The sequence below is a fragment of the Somniosus microcephalus genome, chromosome 7, assembly GCF_052327205.1.
Source record: "Somniosus microcephalus isolate GS21.2 chromosome 7, FLI_Smic_1.0, whole genome shotgun sequence".
Lineage (NCBI taxonomy): Eukaryota > Metazoa > Chordata > Chondrichthyes > Squaliformes > Somniosidae > Somniosus > Somniosus microcephalus.
Window position 1 is genome coordinate 250028209 of NC_140993.1, and position 14511 is coordinate 250042719.

The following is a 14511-nucleotide window of genomic DNA, read 5'->3' on the forward strand; positions in this document are numbered from 1 at the left end:
GTGCATCTTCAGGTGGGTGACTAGCAGCTTGGCGCTCCTGTTGCTGCTGCTGCTGTTGGTGCTGCTGTTGCTCATGGTTCTGCTGCTGCCGCGGCTGGTCTTCACCCAAATCTGATGTCCAGGAGGAAAGGAAATAAATGGTCGCCTGCTTCTGATATATGCCTCAGTTGAGGAAGCGCTTAGTCAAGGTGGGGAGAGGGATTTCCCAGGAGGTCACACTGGAGATGGGTGTCAGGCTCCAAACTTCCACAACAGTGGGTATGCCTGCTAAAAGTTCCCCCAGACCTGAGGCAACAAAGTTCTGCCACCTGCAAATGATCATTGGTGAAAAGTCCTTGGTAATGGTGGAGCTGCAGCTGTTCGTAAGCAATTCACTTGTGAGGCCACCAGGATTACCTGGCGTGTTCCAGAGGAGGCATGAGGGATGGGGGGAATTACTAAAAATCGGAAAGGCCTCTCAAAATGGGATTATATAGGCTATTAAGTGGTTGTTAAGGGCCTTAAGGGCCTATCCCGCCTCTTGGAGGCGGGATGAAAAGGGGGTCAGAAAACACACTTTTGGGAAAATTGCTCAGAGGCGGGATGGAGGAGGGTTCGGGCCCGCCTGTCATTTTTGGCGCTTTTAACAACTCACACGCCTCCAATCCCGCCTCCTCGCACCTGGCAAAATCGAGCTCAATGAGTGTTGGCAGGTTATTCAAATACAAGAGGATCACGGCCTGTACTTCCCTAATGTCCAAACATACACACATTCCAGCAGGGGTCACTGCTGAGGAGTAGGAACCCCTTCCATACAATCAGAGACTTTTTTTTAGACCAATTACAGTACTCCTACTACTGCCCCAGCTCAGATCAGCTAGCTCAGCAAGGACTAGCAATTGTGATTTTATGGCTTAGTACTTACTGCACCAAATGGTGCACTCTCCCAGGCCGCCTGCCTTTTTTGCGGCCTAGAGGAGTGGTTTCATGTGTATATTCAATGTGTGAGGTTGCAGTCCCTGTTCCATTACTTAATGGGGCTGCTCCTTGGTTTTTGGTTGCACTTCAGTCCCAAGCTCCTGCTCTTCGGTCACCCGGTGCAGAGGGGAGCGGGCAGGTCAGAGGACCTCCTCGTAGGACTGCTCCTGGGCCTGGCCAAAGTGGCCATTAATAGGTCCAGGCAGCGGGCGGTCGAGGGGGTCGTCTGGCCCGATTGCCTGCCTCTCTTCCGCAGCTATGTTCGCGCCCGGGTGGCCCTGGAGATGGAGCACGCGGTGTCCGCCGGCACGCTCGAGGCCTTCCGAGACCGGTGGGTGCCGCGGGGACTGGAGTGCATCGTCACCCCGGCAAACCAAATTTTAGTTTAATTTGTTAAGTTTTAGTTAAAGTTTTATCAAGTTACAGTTAATTCACAGTTAATTTGGTTCAACAAAAAGCAGACCAAATGGTGCGCTGACCTGCTTTGCCATTGGGGAGTGTAATTTCTGGTTTTAATTGAAATGAATTGCTTGTGCTGTTTTATTTATTTAGCCTAACAGGCCAAACCTGGTATAAATTGGAAATAAATTTAGTGCAATTCTGTAAAGCCATTTTTTGCCTTTTTCACCCCCTCCCTTTTCCCTCCATCTTCTTCCCTCCGCCCTGCCGCACCCCCCTCCCCCCCCGTGCACAGTACCTCCCGCAGCATGTGGACGACCATGGACACAAGCCAATATCCTACAGCACCAATATTGTTGCTACTTCAAATTATGTGTCTTTTAATAACTAAGTTTAAAAAAAACCATACATTTGCTGTTGTAAATTTTCCTTAGTATTCCCAACAGTCATGAAATGGTCTGTGGCCGGAGTTATATTCAACCGTGCATTGTTATTAAAACAAACACTTTTAAGATCACAAAAATCTCAAATATATATCATGGCTCTTTCTTGCAGTTCATGACCGTCAACTTAATAGTTCATGTAGTATATAAAATGGCATTGATGAATAAATAGAGTAATGTTCAAATACATATATGCGCACTTCAATTGATTGACTGTACTTGGCCTTTTCAATGTCATGAATGCACACTACAACTGATTTTCCTTTTCTCATTTTTCTTTGTAGGCATTTGGTCTCCCAGGCTTTTGGGCTGAATGGCTTTTTGTTGCTTTTAAAAATACTTGCGTTCTAAATTCGTCTTTTCTTCAGTCATTTGGTGTTATCCATGTGTGACGCTGAGACACCGGGTTTCAAAGCCTGAAGAGTTTGGACACTTAGAAACCCTGTGGTTTTCTCAACAGTCGACATGTGTACTCACAAACATTTATCATCAAGTGTAAAATGTTATCCAACCACACTAAAGTCAAGAATAATTAACAGGCTTATGTAAAATCAAAAGCAAGGAGTACATTCTAGGAATGTTAAGTCATTATCTGCATGTATTTTTGTTGTTTGGCCCCCAAAAATCTGTCTGAAAATAATCCCAATTAAAAACTCTCCTCTGGTGCCCTATTTACTCATGAACAGACAAACAGTGATACCCGAGAGAAGACGGGGGGAGGAGCAGGGGTGGAGGGATGGAGAGGGAGGTGGGGGGGAGTCATGACATGCGGTTGGTGTGAAAATAGATTCATGCAGAAATCTGAAGTTTTTTTAAAGTTTTTTAATTTGTAATTTTGTTGGAAATTAGGTATTATTTGAATGCAAAATAAAGGTTGATTACTGAAGTGCTTTTGCCCTCAACTAACACCTTTTATGATTTTTGTGCTTACTTACAGGGGCCTAAAGGTGATGCAGGGGAACCTGGAATACCTGGAAAGCCAGGTGCTCAGGGAATGAAAGGCTTACCGGTGAGCAGGTTTGCCATTGAAGCTACAATCAGTTATAAAACATCCTTTTTGCAAAATATATCTCATTTGTTGTATTTTTTCATCATAGGGTGCACAAGGTGACCAAGGTCCCAATGGCCAGAAGGTAAGAATCTGCAATGGGAATACAAAAGAATTCTAACAGCTATATAGGCCTGCAGTCAAACATGATAAATTGGCACCAAGTACAGGGTGCCATTTGCTGGTGCAAGAGACATGTTTCAAAGTATAGAAGAAGGCATCAGTCTGTACAAAAAGAAGGTGCACCTTCCATTGCAACAGCTGCATGCTCTATTGCTTAGCAAGCTCTTTTCACAATCAGTAGCAATAAAATGGAAATGTCTTTTTCAGTGGTGAGGTACAGTGTGGGGTCAAAGTTGTAGGTAGTGGGAACCTCCTCTTCTCAAATCTCAGAGGAACCCCTCTACCCTTAGATGCCAACTGGCCACTTTTGGAGTGGACATCAGGTTTTTTCCCAGCTCGCGCTGTTTGTACAAAGGGCTAGCAATTGGCTGATTTCAGTTCGGTGAAGTATGTTGCACACACCAGCAACCACTCGCAGGTGATTAAATGTTTGGGACAGCACAGGGGAGACAGGCTGAGGGCGACTGGCTCACTGTGCCCTGGTCCTTACCCATTGCTGTCAAGTTGAGCTGATCACTTGCAGTTTCACTGCTGAGCCATTTGAAGTATAAATTTCCTCTTGACTTCCCAGTGCTTTACTGATCTGTTTAATTTTATTTAGAAAACACAGGTATCACGGCCAATAATCCTCCCTCAACTAACACCACTTTAAAAAAATATATAGATTAACTGGCCATTCATCTCATTTGTTGTTTTTTTGGACTTTACTGTGTAGAGTTGGTTGTTGTCTTTGCCTACTGAATAATAGTGATTGGACTTCAAAAGTAATTCATCGGATGTAAAGTGCTTTGGAATGCCCTGAGGTTATGATGCTATATCAAGACAAGTTCTTTCTTTACGTACTAGTTAGTAACAGTCAAACACAAATTTAAGCAAGATTAAACAGCAACAGCAACATTCAAAGATTGTATAAACTAAAAGAACAGCTATTGTGGTGAGAGTCTTGATGAGGACTAAGATGAGGAAAATCACAAGGCTTATTCAGTTCTAATTACAGATTAGGAAGGCCATTCAGCCCTTTTAACTTACTTTTTCCACCAAAATCACCTATCATAGCATCCAACTACCTCTTGAATGGTTTTTGTCTCCACTACCGTTCCTGGAGGACCATTCCTGATATTGATTGCTCTATTTTGCTAAAGAAGGGAGTTGAGGAGAACTTTTTTCACCCAGAGGGCGGTGGGGGTCTGTGTTAAGTCCGTGAATGATTGAGACACGGACTAGCAGGAGAGAAACAAACAAGTCTTTACTGGTGAAAGGCATAAACGAAACTAACCAACAGAGGCTCTCTAGCGCCTTTTATACAGGGGTGGTCACTGCCGGTATTGCAGTCTGAGACCAGTTATTCTCTTAAAGGTACATACACAACAATTCCTCCCCTTTTAGATAAACAGTACATAACATTCATTTAACACTAATGATAACGAATTACAATCACAATTACTGTTGCTAGATACATTGGTTAAGTTTAAGCAATTATAAGTTCAGTCTTTGAGGAGGCTTCCTGATTCTGTCGGGATAACGCCTCTTTGGAGTATCAGGTTCTTCTGGCAATGTTGAGTCGAAATCAATGTCGTTGTTTGGTTCATCTGCTTCCAATATTACCGGTTCTGCGGTAGCTGCAATTGGAACGTCGATTTCATTACCAGGTGTATCAGATCGTGGTGTGGAGTTGACGTTTTCCAGTGACTCTAGAATCTGGTCAGCATGGCGTCTTACAATGCTCTCCCCAATGTCCACGGTATACATGAGAGGTCCTTGTCGTGTACAAATCGTTCCTGGCTGCCATTTCTCAGTGCGGTAGTCCCGGGCCAAAACTGGTTGACCTATCTTAAAACTCCTGGTCGGCCTTTCATTCATATTCTGAAACTGCCTGTTCTCCACATCTCTTCGGACGTTTGGCTTAACCAAATCCAAGTGGCATCGTAGTCTTCGATTGAAGAACATCATGGCTGGAGTTTGGTTGGTAACCGCATGTAGGCAAACAAGAAGTTGTCCATCTTGTGTTGTAGGGGTATATCTTCATTACACATTGCCTTGATAGCCTTCTTGAATGTTTGGACAAACCTCTCGGCCAATCCATTAGTGGCTGGATGATATGGGGCAGATGTGTAATGCTTAACACCATTGTTCTTTAAGAACCTCCGGAACTCTTCAGACACAAACTGTGGTCCATTGTCAGAGCAAATCTGTTCAGGCAGCCCATTCCTGGCGAATATGGTTCATAAAACTGCGATAGTTTTTTCCGTGGTGGTTGAGGACATTTTTACTACCTCTGGCCACTTTGAATGTGCATCCACCGCAATTAAAAACATCGAGTCCATGAAGGGACCAGCAAAATCAATGTGCACCCTTTGCCATGGAGATGAGGGCCACTCCCATGGATGCAGAGGAGCTTGTGGTGGGGCGTTTTGGACCTTCTGGCATCCTGCACAGCTCTTGGTCATCTCTTCGATTTCTCTATCGATTCCCGGCCACCACACAAACGCTCTGGCTAAGCTCTTCATTTTTACCCCACCCAGATGACCCTCATGAAGCTCATTGAGCACTCTATCCGTCAACTTAGGTGGAATTACTACTCTGGATCCACACATCAAGGTTCCTCTGCACACTGACGGCTGTTCTCTTCTTGACGAAAATGCTGGCAGCAATGGTTCGCCATGTGCTGGCCATCCCTTCACCGTTAAATCATAGACCCGTGATAGTGTCGGGTCATTCCGTGTTTCCTTTTCTATGTTTGCATTCGTCACAGGGAGACATTCGACTATGGTCGAGTGGAATAACTCCATTGGATCCACTGCAAGGTCTTCTTCTTCCACCGTCGGCAACGGTAGACGTGACAATCCATCAGCATTTCCATGCTGTTTAGTTCCCCTGTACTCGATGTCATATTGGTGTGCCCCTAGGAAAAGGGACCATCTCTGCAGCCGTTGTGCTGTCATTATCGGTACGCCCTTCTGAGGGTTGAAAATGGAGACAAGAGGTTGATGATCGGTTAGTAGAGTAAATTTTTGACCGTGCAGATAGTGATTGAACTTCTTCACCCCCCACACTAGGCTGAGGGCCTCTCTGTCAATCTGGGCGTAGTTACGCTCGGCAGAAGTTAACGAGCGTGACGCAAAAGCTATCGGCCTCTCCAAACCATCAAGGAATTTATGTGACAGTACCGCCCCAATGCCGTAGGGAGACGCATCACACGCCAGCCTGATTGGCAGTGCTGGGTTGTAGTGAGCCAATACTTCCTTCGAAGTGATTAAGTCCTTACTCTTCTGAAAAGCACGTTTACAATCATCGCTCCATTTCCATGCTACCCCCGTTCGTAGCAGGGCGTTCAGTGGATGCAGAATTGTCGACAAATTCGGCAAAAACTTATGATAGTAATTCACCAACCCGAGGAATGACCTCAGTTGCGACACATTTTCAGGTGCTGGGGCCTTAACAACCACTTCAATTTTGTCAGGGGACTTATGTAACCCCTCTTCATCAATCACGTGGCCACAATACGATATCTGTTTCTTTAAAAATTTGCACTTGGGGCGGTTGGCTCGCAGCCCATGTTCCCGTAGTCTAGTGAGCACCTGTTCTAGGTTGTTAAGGTGTTCACTGTCATCTTCACCTGTTACAAGGATGTCGTCCAAGTAACACTGAGTCCCCGGAATCCCTTGCAGGACTTGTTCCATCGCTCTTTGCCATATCGCCGGAGCCGATGCTACTCCGAATACCAATCGATGATATTGGTAAAGACCTTTGTGAGTGTTTATCGTGAGATACTTCCTAGAGGACTCTTCAACCTCCATCTGCAAATATGCTTGTGCTAGGTCAATTTTTGTAAAACGTTTCCCTCCAGACAGTGAGGCGAAGATGTCTTCTATCCTTGGAAGAGGATATTGTACTGTGTGAAGGACAGGGTTCACCGTCACCTTGAAATCCCCACAGATGCGAATCTTCCTTGGCTCTCCGGACTTATTGCTTAACGTTTTTTTCATGACAGGAACGATGGATGTCGCCCACTCGCTCCAGTCGACCTTAGACAACATGCCCGCCTTCTCCAGATTCTCCAGCTCTGCCTCGGCGGCTGGACGAATTGCATATGGTACCGGTCTCGCTTTGAAAAACTTGGGAACTGCATTCTCTTCTATTTTTAACGAGGCGGTTACGCCTTTAAGCGTGCCCAGTTCTTGTTGAAATACCTCTTTGGCGTTAGCTAAGATTGTTGACAATCGTCCAGGAGTGACATCTTCATCTTTTTTACCGTCCACCGTCATTGCATGAATGGAATGCCAATCTAAGTTTATCTTCCTGATCCATTCCTGTCCCAATAACGGTGGTCCACCATTTGGCAGTATGTAGAGATACAATTTCCGTATTTTCTTGCCATTGTATTCGACAGGCACCCTTATTTTTCCTCGGGTATACTTTTTGCCCCGTATACATCGTCAAGACGATGGATGTCTCTCTCAAGGGTATGTGTGAAAATAGCCGCTCATAGTCTCGTCGATTCATGACGGTTAGCGCTGATCCTGTATCCAATTCCATTTTAACTTGGGACCCTGCTATCGTGAGGGTGACCCAAATGGTCCGGTGATCCTCTTTTGCGATTACATTGTGAAGTTTGAGACAGCTTAATCTCCTGTTCTCGGATTCACTATCGCTTATCTGGTCTTCGGAACTACTGTCCGTCATCTTTTGTACTTTCTTGTACGGTTCCTTAGTAGCCTTTTTGTTGTCGCTGGTCTTCTTCCCAGACCTACAAACTCGTGCAATGTGTCTAATCTTCCCGCATTGTCTGCATATTTTGTCTTTGGACCAGCAGTCCTTCTGGTCATGGTTAGTTCTGCCGCAGCGATAACATTTTGCAAATCCCCGTGTCATTTCGTGGGTGCTGTATTCCTGTGGTTTTTGTTGAATTTCTGCAGCTCCCCTGGCTGCTGCTTCATACGATACTGCCACGCTGAAAGCCTTATCTAGCGTCAGCTCTTTTTCTGCGAGTAACTTCTTCTGTGTTCCTTCACTCAGGAGTCCACAGACAAATTTGTCCCGTAGGGTATCTGCCAGTCCTGCTCCGAATTGGCAGTGCTTTGATAGCTTGCGTAGTTCCGTAAGATACTCAGCATTGCTCTCATCTTTGTGCTGAGTTCTCCTGTGGAATTTAAATCTTTCTGCTATCAACAGCGGTGCAGGGTTTAAGTGCTCCTGTGGAACAGCAACAATTTCGTTAAAACTCTTCGCCTTCGGTTTGGCTGGAGTAATCAGATCCCGCAATAGGCCGTACGTTCTAGCGCCCATTACGTTTAGCAATATGGATGCCTTTTTCCCCTCCGCTATTTCATTTGCCTCGAAATAAAGCTCGACTCTTTCCACATACGTGGTCCAGTCCTCTAATGTATTATCAAAAGCAGTGATACAGCCAGTCTTCGGCATCTTGCAAATCTAAAATGGCGCCTCCCGCGCTTTGCCTTCTTCTCTGATTTAACAAAATGGCGCCTCCCGCACTTTTCCTTCTTCCCCGCTGTTGTTAGCGCTGCTTTCCACGGTTTCTTGCGCGTATTCTTTTTCTTTTATTATTTTCCCGTCGTGGAGCAGACCCTCTGGAACACTTCCCTCCCTCTTCTGAGGTCCGAACGCTGCCCAGCTTCGAAACACCGGCCGCGCCCTGTATGCTCCACCCTCTCTCTCTCTCCTTGCTTCCCAACTCGCTGCCCGGCCCCGTTGCAGCCCAGGAAGGATCAGAGTACTACCTGCCACCAGCCCGATTAGCTGGGAAACCATGGACCGAGGAACCCAGCTTGGCTCTGGAAAGTCGCTCCTGCAAAGCCTTGAACCCGATGATTGACGGTCGACGCCCGTTCCTCGAGTTTCAATGGACTCTTTTTTTTTTCTTCCGACCTTCAACGTCGTCGGAGTTGCTGCTGAGTTGCAGGTAAGTTCTTTCTAACTCGTCGCCAGTGTTAAGTCCGTGAATGATTGAGACACGGACTAGCAGGAGAGAAACAAACAAGTCTTTACTGGTGAAAGGCATAAACGAAACTAACCAACAGAGGCTCTCTAGCGCCTTTTATACAGGGGTGGTCACTGCCGGTATTGCAGTCTGAGACCAGTTATTCTCTTAAAGGTACATACACAACAGTCTGGAACTCACTGCCTGAAGGGTGGTAGAGGCAGAGACCATCCTCGCATTTAAAAATTACTTAGATATGCACTTGAAGTGCCATAACCTACAAGGCTAAGGATCAAGAGCTGTAAAGTGGGGTTCGGCTAGATAGCTCTTTTTCGGCTGGCACGGACACAATGGGCTGATTGGCCTCCTTCTGTTCCATAAATTTCTATGATTCTATAAGGGCTTGCTGATACCAATCCTGCCCTTTAGAAGTTTGTACCTCTGTCCCATTATCCTGGATTAACTTTAAATAGTGCTCAGGATTAACCTTTTCTATTCTACTTAGTGTTTTATATATGTCTATGAGTCCTTCAAAAATGTCTGCTCTTTCACTAATAAGTCCCGCATCATCCACAATCTCATTGTGGAGGAGCTGTTGAGATCCTAGACATTACTGAGATTTGGCTTACTGATGGCAATTCTTTTCCCCCATTGAAGTGTCCTCTGACTCCACCACATCTCCTGCCCAAACCACTGCAGCAATGACATGCTTATCCTTTTCTATTCCCACCTTGGCTTATCTGCCTATTTCTACAGCTCTTTCTCTACTTTTAAACACTCCACTCTTCACCTCTCCTTTCAAAATCTTCCTTATCTTTTGTCTACCTAAGTCCCCAGGCATTTTAATGATTAAAATCTCTTCCATCCTGTTTCCCTCATACTTTGCACCAAGCGACTTCCTATCTTCAGTAATTTGAACTTCCTTTTTAACTCGCTCTCTTCTACCTCCACTTCCTCATTTCATTCAACCTGATCCTTCACATATACACACACACACACACACACACACACACACACACACATTGCCACCCTCTGAACCTCATCATTGCACAGGGCTGCAAGATCTCCTTCACTGATATCCCAATGCTATCACTACGACGCCCTGAAATGCCAAGAGCTGACCATAAAGAAGAATACCCTCAGTCAACTAGTCCTGGGACTCAATAAAGTAACTAATAACAATACTAACAATAACCAGTCCCAGGACAGTGACAGGGTAACACAAAGAATTCGACCCAACACAATCGTCACTAAGCAAAAGGAAAAATATCTGTCATATTGGGCAGAAACAACAAAAACCCAAAGCAAACTCAATTGCTACTTGGCCCTAAACAGACAATACAACATAGCTGATTACCTGACCATGGTAAAGGATAACAAACTGAGAAGAACCTTGACAAGGTACAGACTTAGCGAACATAGCCTAGCGATCGAAAAAGGCAGACACAGGCAGACCAGGCTGCCAAGAGAAGACAGGATATGCTCTCACTGCAGTCAGGGAGTAGTTGAGACAGAGATGCACTTCCTCACAGCCTGTGGAAAATATCAGGGCATCAGAGAGAATTTCTACCAAAAATTCTCACAAATATGCCCTGAATTCAGAAATCTGACTGACAACCAAAAACTCCCATTCCTACTGGGGGAGGAGAGAAGCTGTGTAACACTGGCGGCACACTATGTTACAGCTTGCCATGAACAGAGGGACAACCAGTAAACTAAGACGAGTATATATAAACAAGGCGAATGTATATTTATAAACTCAGGGGTATACCTGTTTATACACTGTATGAATGGAACCGCGTTTATGTGTTCAACCATAAATGTATTTTGATGCTTTGGCAACATAAGATGTACCTTATCATGCCAATAAAGCGATTTGTATTGTATTGTATTGTATTGATAGAACCATTTTCATCTATCCCTCCTTCTACACCTCTGCCCGATAGCTCAAATCTCTTCCACTTTCGGTCCTTGGAGGAAAAAAAACGACCCCACCTCAATCCTCTCGCTAACACTCTCAATCTCTAATCTTTTTCTGGTCTGTAATGATATTGACACCTCTGTTGATCCATTATAATTGCCCCACCTCCACTTTTAAAAGCCTTGTTCCATTTAGATCTCTGAATGTCTCTCTCCCGCATCACTCCCCTAGAACAACAGTCATCTTTGTGGCCTCTGATTCACTAGTTGTAAGCTGAAATGTACCTGGCCTGGCAGTCCACTGCTGGACTAGGTTTGAATACAAGCTCTTCCTTTTACTGGCTAAATTCACCTACAACTCCAACATTATTTTGGAGTAGAAACAACCCTAATCTCTGATTCTCCACTACCAAGCATCTCCTCCAACCTCTCCTCATTGTGCTTCTTTGACCTTCACATTGCGTTATAAATGTAAGGAAACTTCTCTGTGTCAAAAACTGAGGCTATCTGCAACAGTGGCTCTGCATCTGCCTCCTCCTACCTTTTTAACTCTGATCCTTTGCTCCTTCTCTCTTCCAAGCCATGCCCCAGCCCACAATGATCCCATAGTTTTTCATTATCTCCCCCATCCATGTGCTCCCTCCATTGCCTCTGCTCCCAGCAACTTGACTGCTGACATGACCAGTGGGGTTCTGCAAGGTTCAGTACTGGGTCCTTTGCTTTTTGTGGTATATATCAATGATTTGGACTTGAATGTAGGAAGTATGATTAAGAAGTTTGCAGATGATACAAAAATTGGCCGTGTGGTTGATAATGAAGAAGAAAGCTGTAGGCTGCAGGAAGATATCAATGGACTGGTCTGGTGGGCAGAACAGTGGCAAATGGAATTCAATCCGGAGAAATGTGAGGTAATGCATTTGGGGAGGGCTAACAAGGCAAGGGAATACACAATAAATGGTAGGACACTGAGAAGTGCAGAGGATCAGAGGGACCTTGGAGTGCATGTCCACAGATCCCTGAAGGTAGCAGGATAGGTTGATAAGCTGCTTAGAAGACATACGGGATACTTGCCTTTATTAGCCAAGGCATAGAATGTAAGAGCAAGGAGGTTATGCTTGAACTGTATAAAACACTAGTTAGGCCGCAGCTAGAATATTGCGTGCAGTTCTGGTCACAACATTACAGGAAGGATGTGGATTGCACTAGAGAGGGTGCAGAGGAGATTTATGAGGATGTTGCCTGGGCTGGGGAATTATAGCTATGAGGAAAGATTGGATAGGCTGGTGTTGTTTTCTTTGGAACAGAGGAGGCTGAGGGGAGACTTAATTGAGGTATATAAAATAATGAGGGGCCTAGATAGTGTGGATAGGAAGGACCTATTTCCCTTAGCAGAAGGGTCAATAACCAGGGGCAAAGATTTAAAGTAATTGATGGAAGGATTAGAGGGAATTTGAGGAGAAATTTTTTCACCCAGAATGTGGTGGGGATCTGGAACTCACTACCTGAAAGGGTGGTAGAGGCGAAAACACTCATCACGGACGGAGTGCTGGAAAGTGGGATTAGGGTGAATAGCTCTTTGTCGGCTGAATGGCCTCCTTCTGTGCTGTAAATTTCTATGACGACCAACCTATCGCTATCCTTCACTATTGTCCCTATCTTCTTCAAAACAATTGTCACAAACCCATCTTTAAAAACCTACTTTAAATCTGTTGTGTCTCAAGGGGTTTTATACCCTTACCTATTAAGAAGGACTCCGGGGTGGAGAGTTTAGTTAACGGCCATTTTATTTACAATGTACTTCTTCACTCAATGCACTACATTTCCCATAGTGCATTGCAAATCACCACTACGATATCCCATGTGGGACAATTCTAATACACATTCAAAATACACAACATATTTCCTCCCCCTTAAAATAGAATGTCCACAAAACAGAATAACTGAAAATGACTATAACTTTGGAAGAAAGGGTAGACTGCCTCTACATTCCGCTAACCCTGGGGATTATTCTGCCCCATGCACACAGGTTAGCAATAACTGTAACTAAGGCGCTTTGGAGGCTGCCTTTCTCTTTGGGGGTAATGCCTAGTCTCAGGAGCAGGCTCTGGCTGGCTCTCCCGTGACCCTGCAGGCGTGGCTTCCTCCCTCGATGGCACAAGAGTGGATGGTGCCACCGTCTCAGGGTCGGACGACCAGTCCCTGCTGGAGCCCCCAGCAGGTCCTTGATCCTCTGTTTCTTGGGTTACCTGTGGCGACTGTCTTGGCAGTAACTGGTCTACATGCCGTCTCCATGTTCGGTCATCTCCGGTGCGGACTTGGTATGAAACGGGGCCCGTCTTTTGAATGACCATAGCCGGGACCCACCGCTCCGGGGTGGTGTAGTTATGCGCGATGACTTTGCCCCCCACCACAAAGTGTCGTTCTTTGGACCTCTGAGCTCGTCTGCTGACTTGATCCTGCTGATTGGTGTGCACCACTGCTTCTGTGGACGTTGGCCTCAGCAGGTCAAGGCTGCCTTCCTATGAGTAGGTAAGCAGGAGATGCTCCAGTCGTAGCATGAGGCGTGTTTCGGTATTTCAGCAAGAAAGCATTTAGGCGCTGCTTTAGAGGAGCATCACTTCTTGCCGCTTTCAACGCGCGTTTCAGCGTTCTGACAAATCTCTCCACCGATCCATTCGTGGATGGATTCCATTGCTCTTGAGGAACTCCTCCATCTCCTGGGATGTGAACTGTGTTCCATTGTCGGTTACGATCTGCTCCGGCAGACCAAATCACCCGAACATCTCTCTCAGAGTCTCGATGGTTTTCTCCGTAGTGGTAGTGAACATTACTGCAACCTCCGGCCATTTGGAATGGGAGTCCACCGCGACCAGGAACATCGCTCCTTCCACTGGTCCTGCGAAGTCCAGATGGATCCGTTGCCATGGTGTCGCCGGCCATTCCCATGGATGCAGTGGCGCTGCTCTTGGCGTATCCCTGGTTGTCTCGCATGATGGGCATAATTTCGCTTCAACTTCAATTTCATGATCCAGACCGGGCTACCAGAAGTAGCTTTGTGCCAGCTCCTTCATCCGGACAATACCATAATGTCCTGAGTGCAGCTCGTTGAGGACATGTTTCCGCAGCTTTGGTGGTATGATCACTCGCATGCCCCAAAGGAGGCATATTGACGTGACAGACAACTCCTTCCCTCTTGACAGGTAAGGTAGGAGCTCAGGTGGTGCGTCTGACACCCGTGATCCGTCTCCTTGCATCACCCGATCCAGCACCTTGGATAGCGTAGGGTCCACTCTGGTCTCTTTCTTGACCTGCCAGGCCATGATGGGCATTGCTCACCATGTCAAAGTAGAAAATCTTCTGCTCACAGCCTTCAGAGGGCACAGGCAGCGGAAGTCTTGACAATCCGTCCGCATTGCCATGTGCTGCTGACCTCCGGTATTTGATGTTGTAATTGTGAGCGCTTAACATCAGCGCCCAGCGCTGCATCCTGCACGCTGCCAGGGAGGGTACTCCTGTGTGTGGACCAAAGATCGATGTTAGAGGATGATGATCCGTCAGCAAGGTGAATTTCCTTCCGAACAAGTAGTGATGGAACTTTTTGATTCCAAAGATGATGCCCAAAGCCTCTTTTTCGATCTGCGGGTATTTCACCTCCGCCTTGCTCAGGGACCTTGACGCGAATG

General features: G+C 46.0%; 1 protein-coding gene across 2 annotated transcripts in view; it reads left to right on the plus strand.

Moving 5' to 3' along the window:
• LOC147115224 (uncharacterized) overlaps positions 1-14511 on the plus strand; it is an 83212-nt gene that overhangs the window by 52461 nt on the left and 16240 nt on the right. For both annotated transcript variants that reach the window (XM_085993597.1, XM_085993598.1), the window contains 2 exons: positions 2737-2808; positions 2897-2932. In XM_085993597.1, coding sequence (XP_085849723.1) covers positions 2737-2808; positions 2897-2932 — 108 coding nt within the window. The remainder of the gene's footprint in view (positions 1-2736; positions 2809-2896; positions 2933-14511) is intronic.